General features: G+C 36.1%; 1 protein-coding gene across 1 annotated transcript in view; it reads right to left on the bottom strand.

Annotated features, from left to right (window-relative positions):
* slco1c1 (solute carrier organic anion transporter family, member 1C1) overlaps positions 1-6,978 on the bottom strand; it is a 49,454-nt gene that overhangs the window by 10,776 nt on the left and 31,700 nt on the right. Inside the window, exons 9-10 of the mRNA XM_061925991.2 lie at positions 4,916-5,081; positions 127-299 (exon numbers count right to left, since the gene is read on the bottom strand). Coding sequence (XP_061781975.1) covers positions 127-299; positions 4,916-5,081 — 339 coding nt within the window. The remainder of the gene's footprint in view (positions 1-126; positions 300-4,915; positions 5,082-6,978) is intronic.

Raw genomic sequence — 6,978 nt, 5'->3', positions numbered from 1 at the left:
GACTCTCGGTGCTGTCATGCAAGTAGGGCAATAGTCAACGTGCGTTAGCATGCTAACATTTTATGCTAGCTTTTTTTTTGTTGCTAATTTAGTTTGTTTGAACTGAAAAATCATGGTTTATGATACCTGATGAGCAGCATGTAGCCTGGTGTGCCTCCCAGGGAGATGATGAAGGACGTGATGACGGACAGCGCTAAGAAGTACGGGAACATCCTGTCACAGTCCTCCTTGTCGGGGCACTGCCCTCTAGTGGCCGTGAAGTTGCCAGCCGCACCGACACAGCTGCAGTTGGAGAACACCTGGACAACAATATTTGAATCCTTTCAACCTAACATTTGTGTACGTATATGCTAACTGTTCCCATGATAAAATACTAACGTTTAATGCTAGCCTTTTAGCAAGTCTGAGTCATATGAACCTAAAAATCATGGTTGTCAATACTTTTCCTACGTTGCCATGCTACCATTCGCGTGCTAAAGTTTTATGCAAACATATTTGCTCGTTTTATTCATATAAACCTAAACATTGCTTTCAATACTTGACGCCATCTTAGACGTATGCTACATTTTCCTATGCCATCATGCTAACGTTAGCATGCTAATGTTTTAAGCCAGTATTTTAGCTATCGTTTAAACTTTGATACTTGACGCCATCTTAGAAGTATGCTACATTTTCCTATGCCATCATGCTAACATTAGCATTCTAATGTTTTCAGCCAGTATTTTAGCTATCGTTTAAACTTTGATACTTGACGCCATCTTAGACGTATGCTACATTTTCCTATGCATCATGCTAACTTTAGCATGCTATTGTTTTTTGCCAGTATATTAGCTATTGTTTCAACTTTGATATTTGACGCCATCTTAGACATATGCTACATTTTCCTATGCCATCATGCTAACGTTAGCATGCTAACATTTTATGCCAGTATTTTAGCTATTGTTTAAACTTTGATACTCGACGCCATCTTAGAAGTATGCTACATTTTCCTATGCCATCATGCTAACATTAGCATGCTAATGTTTTCAGCCAGTATTTTAGCTATCGTTTAAACTTTGATACTTGACGCCATCTTAGACGTATGCTACATTTTCCTATGCCATCATGCTAATGTTAGCATGCTAATGTTTTATGCCAGTATTTTAGCTATCGTTTAAACTTTGATACATGGCGACATCTTAGAAGCATGCTACATTTTCCTATGCCATCATGGTAACGTTAGCATGCTAATGTTTTCAGCGAGTATTTTAGCTATCGTTTAAACTTTGATACTTGACGCCATCTTAGACGTATGCTACATTTTCCTGTGCCATCATGCTAATGTTAGCATGCTAATGTTTTATGGCAGTATTTTAGCTATTGTTTAAACTGTGATACTTGACGCCATCTTAGACGTATGCTACATTTTCCTATGCCATCATGCTAACATTAGCATGCTAATGTTTTCAGCCAGTATTTTAGCTATCGTTTAAACTTTGATACTTGACGCCATCTTAGACGTATGCTACATTTTCCTATGCCATCATGCTAATGTTAGCATGCTAATGTTTTATGCCAGTATTTTAGCTATCGTTTAAACTTTGATACATGGCGCCATCTTAGACGTATGCTACATTTTCCTATGCCATCATGCTAATGTTAGCATGCTAATGTTTTATGCCAGTATATTAGCTATTGTTTAAACTTTGATATTTGACGCCATCTTAGACGTATGCTACATTTTCCTATGCCATCATGCTAACATTAGCATGCTAATGTTTTATGCCAGTATTTTAGCTATCGTTTACACTTTGATACTTGGCGCCATCTTAGAAGTATGCTAACTTATCCTGAAGTAGCTTGCAACGGTTGTATGCTAGTATGTTAGTGCATCTTATTCATTTGAGCCTAAAAATCATGGATTTTGATACTTGGCGGCATCTTAAAAGTATGCTAACTTTTCCCGTGTTGTCATGGTAATGTTAGTATACTAAAGTTTTATGCTAGTAGTTGAGCTAATTTGATTTAATTTGAACCTAAAATCATGGCTTTCGATACTTGGCGCTATCTTAGAAGTTCACTGTATTTGCTTATGTCATAATGCTAACGTTAGCATGCTAATGTTTTATGCTAGTAGTTGAGCTAATTTGATTAATTTGAACGTAAAATCATGGCTTTCGATACTTAGCGCTATCTTTGAAGTTCACTATATTTTCTTATGTCATAATGCTAACGTTAGCAGGCTAACATTTTATGGCGGTATTTTAGCTATTGTTTAAACTTTGATACTTGGTGCCATTTTAGAAGTATGTTAACTTATCCTAAATTAGCATGCAAACATTTTATGCTAGTATTTTAGCTCGTTTTATTCATTTATATATATATATATATATATATATATATATATATATATATATATATATATATATATATATATATATATATATATATATATATGTATGTGTGGGGAAAAAAAATCACAAGACTATTTCATCTCTACAGGCCTGTTTCATGAGTGGGGGTACCCTCAATCATCAGGAGATTTTAATGGGAGCATTCACATACCATGGTTTATATAGGGCACAGAGTGGGTGGGTACAGGCTGGCCTAGGGGCGTGGTGATTGGCTCATGTGTTACCTAGGAGGTGTTTCCGTCTATGGCGGCATGTTGTTACAATTTCGCTGCGCTTGTTGAGGGATGACAGGTCTGGACGGTAAATAATAAACAGTTTCTCTTTCAAGCATAGGTTGCATCTTTTATTACCACTATTGTAAGGTGTGCTGGATGCAAGAATTTGCCATGTTATTGAATATTCAACATTATTGTCTTTGAGGTCCCAAATGTGTTTGCTGAGTTCTGTGGTATTTCGCAGGTTTTTGTTCCTGAAAGAAGCCTTGTGATTGTTCCATCTGGTTTTGAATTCTCCCTCGGTTAATCCTACATATGTGTCGGATGTGTTAATGTCCTTGCGTATTACCTTAGATTGGTAGACAACTGATGCTTGTAAGCACCCCCTGTTGAGAGGGCAATCAGGTTTCTTTCGACAGTTACATGCTTTGTTGGTTTTGGAGTCGCTCTGTCTGAGGGCCGACGGCTCATTTGCAATTGTTTTGTTGTGGTTTGAGATGATTTGTCGTATATTGTTCATGCAGCTGTAGCTCAATTTAATGTTGTTCTTGTTGAATACTTTTCTTAGGGTGTTGTCTTTGGGAAAGTGTTTGTCAATCAGATTGAGGAATTTGTGTCCAATGTTAGTTGAGACGTTTTTGCTGTATGGGGGGTTGTACCAGATGATGTCGTTTCGTTTTCTGTTCTTTTTTGGCTGGTTTCCTGGCGTGGGTTCATAGGTGAGGGTGAAATTGTATCCGCTTTCATCAAGGGCTTTTTGGTACGGGGGGGTTGCTTGGTCAAATTCAGCTTTGCTAGATGACAGCATCGATGGCCTTTTATTGATTCCGGTAGGTATTCTTTTCGTGGTGGTGGGTGGGTGGGTGGTTGCTGTCATGGTGCACGTATTGGAGTGTTGTGTGGGGTTTCGTGAATGGTTGGTAGCTGTTATTTCTCAGGTTGAAAGTGACGTCAAGGAAGTTGACGGTTTGCTTGTTGGCTTCAATCGTGATCCCTAGGCCGTTCTCTTTGAAAATTTGGCATATGCGCTTCTTGGTATTCTCGCTGCTCCTTGGCGAGGCGCGACACATATATATATATATATATATATATATATATATATATATATATATATATATATATATATATATATATATATATATATATATTGTCCTGGTTATTGCACGGGTGAAAATTGTACGTAACAAACTAACAAGCCAATATGGGCCGAGTGCCAGGACTTTGATAAAGAAAGTGAGAAGCACTATTGAGTTTCAAGAAAGAACTAATAGCAAACTACAAAATCCTAATAAATGTTCATTTCATTTATCATTCATATATATGTCACATTGTTGTCTGAATAGCAGAGTTGATTTATTCTCTATTAAATGTGTTTTTGTTCCTATTTTTGGGTTACTGGAAGGCATTCATTGGATTTACATTATTTATTAAGGGGAAAAAAAGCTTTTAAAGCTTTTACAAAGTGATTATTTTTCAAAGGGGATATATTTTATATATTCAATGTCAATATTAAAGTCCACAGAAGTATGTAAAAATTGCATAAAATGACTTGTTTTTAGTCAGTAGGCAGGCAATAAAAACCTTTATTATTCATATTAAAAACCGGTGCCTTGTTTTTTGTTCATAATTTGTTCCCAAAAAATCAGATAAAGACAAAAATCATACAAAACCGAATACGTTTTTCCCCGTAAGAAATAACGTGAATTCAATTACGGCCAAAAATATGAACAAAATACACACTGTGGAGGGAGATGTGGCCAGTGTTGCCTGCAGGAGCAAAGGTCACCGCCTCTGTCCGTGGTGCTGAGGACAGAGCACCATCAGACGGGGGCGGGGCATGTGCTGACGGCGAGACACAGCTGACAGGTGATTAGATGTCACAGGCGGTATGTGTCAATCTAATCATCTGTTGTCTTTAACAGTAAGCGACCGGGAGCAGGAGGAGAGAGAGGATACGGACGTGGCTGAAAAATTTGCGTCCTGCTGGAGAGAGAACTTTGTTAAAACAATTGATTATTAAAACCTGCTGTGTCTAACAGTGGAACTGCGGGGAAGCACTTCCACACACACTTTTTAGGGAATAATTATAGTTTTAAATGCAGAAAATATAACATTTTTTGCCTTCAAATAATGTTTCTCACCTTTATCAAAACGCAACTTTCTTTGGCCGCATGGTGGATTATTTTGCAGTCGTTTAAAACAAAGACTAAGTCATGAGTTGTTTGGAAATGCACAAGTTTGTTCCGTGTAATGTTTACACTTAGTTTTGGGGACTAATGTTATTAGTATGTGTGTCACGTGACTTACGGTGTCTTTGCCCGAGCCCGTGGACTGGCCGCATCCTGCATGGCAGGGAGAAACGTAGGTGATGTCATCGCCGCCGCACACGGGCTCCCAGTTGTTGTCCGGACAAAAACATTTGGCGTTGCAGGCGTTCAACAGCGACTCTTTGTCCTCGGATGTCTCCTCCACGCTGCGAGGAAGACATCATAAACATACTCAATATTTGCTGCTGTATTTATTATTCATACAGAAGAGCACACCTGCAAGTCTTCACAGTTGCAATTGGGCCAAAGTTGGTGGGAAAAAAAACAGACAACTGTTAGAATAATTGTATCTAAGTTGTCACAAAACTTTGTGTTGCCATGAGTTCCCGGCGAGAAGACAAAAGTTCACTGTTCAGCGTGGAAGTACACCTCGCTAGTGTGGAGTGAGACCGTTTCTTTAAACGGTGGCGCTGCCTAATGGTGGCTGGTTTTGACACTTTTAAAAAATCTCAACTTTTTCACACCTAGAAAAAAATTCTGAATTTTTGACACTTAGAAAAAATCCCAACTTTTTGACAAAAAAATTCAGACTTTTTGACATCTAGAAAACAATCCCCACTTTTTGACACTTAGAAAAAATCCCAAATTTTTGACCAAAAAATGTCCGACTTTTTGATTCTTGGAAAAAAAAACGACTTTTTACATCTAGAAAACAATCCCCACTTTTTGACACTTAGAAAAAATGCCGACTTTTTGACCAAAAAATGTTTGACTTTTTGACACTTGGAAAAAATCCAGATTTTTTGACAATAAGAAAAAAATCCAAATTTTTTGACAAAAAAATGTCTTACTTTTTGACACTTACAAAAAATCTCAATTTTTTCACACCTAGAAAAAAATCCCGAATTTTTGACACTTGGAAAAAATCCCAACTTTTTGACACTTACAAAAAATCCAGACTTTTTGACACTTACAAAAAATCCAGACTTTTTGACACTTACAAAAAATCCAGATTTTTTGGCAAAAACATTTCCGACTTTTTGACACTTAGAGAAAATCCCGATTTTTTTGACACTCATAAAAAATCTCGACTTTTTGACACTCATAAAAAATCTCGACTTTTTGACATTAAGAAAAAAATCCAGATTTTTTGACACTAAGAAAAAAATCCAGATTTTTTGACAAAAAAAGTTCTACTTTTTGAAACTTGGAAAAAATCCAGACTTTTTGGCAAAAACATTTCCGACTTTTTGACACTTAGAGAAAATCCCAATTTTTTGACACTCATAAAAAATCTCGACTTTTTGACAAAAAAATCGAGACTTTTTGACATCTAGAAAACAATCTCCACCTTTTGACACTTAGAAAAAATCCCAAATTTTTGACCAAAAAATGTCCGACTTTTTGATTCTTGGAAAAAATCCCGACTTTTTGACATCTAGAAAACAATCCCCACTTTTTGACACTTAGAAAAAATGCCGACTTTTTGACCAAAAGATGTTTGACTTTTTGACACTTGGAAAAAATCCAGATTTTTTGACAATAAGAAAAAAATCCAAATTTTTTGACAAAAAAATGTCTTACTTTTTGACACTTACAAAAAATCTCAACTTTTTCACACCTAGAAAAAAATCCCGAATTTTTGACACTTGGAAAAAATCCCAACTTTTTGACAAAAAAATTCAGACTTTTTGACATCTAGAAAACAATCTCCACTTTTTGACACTTAAAAAAAATCCCAAATTTTTGACCAAAAAATGTCCGACTTTTTGATTCTTGGAAAAAATCCCGACTTTTTGACATCTAGAAAACAATCCCCACTTTTTGACACTTAGAAAAAATGCCGACTTTTTGACCAAAAAATGTTTGACTTTTTGACACTTGGAAAAAATCCAGATTTTTTGACAATAAGAAAAAAATCCAAATTTTTTGACAAAAAAATGTCTTACTTTTTGACACTTACAAAAAATCTCAATTTTTTCACACCTAGAAAAAAATCCCGAATTTTTGACACTTGGAAAAAATCCCAATTTTTTGACAAAAAAATTCAGACTTTTTGACATCTAGAAAACAATCCCCACTTTTTGACACTTAGAAAAAATC

Source organism: Nerophis lumbriciformis, linkage group LG30 (genome assembly GCF_033978685.3).
Source record: "Nerophis lumbriciformis linkage group LG30, RoL_Nlum_v2.1, whole genome shotgun sequence".
Classification (NCBI taxonomy): Eukaryota; Metazoa; Chordata; class Actinopteri; order Syngnathiformes; family Syngnathidae; genus Nerophis; species Nerophis lumbriciformis.
The sequence above is the reverse complement of the archived record's forward strand: the minus strand, read 5'-3'. Positions and strand labels throughout refer to the sequence as shown.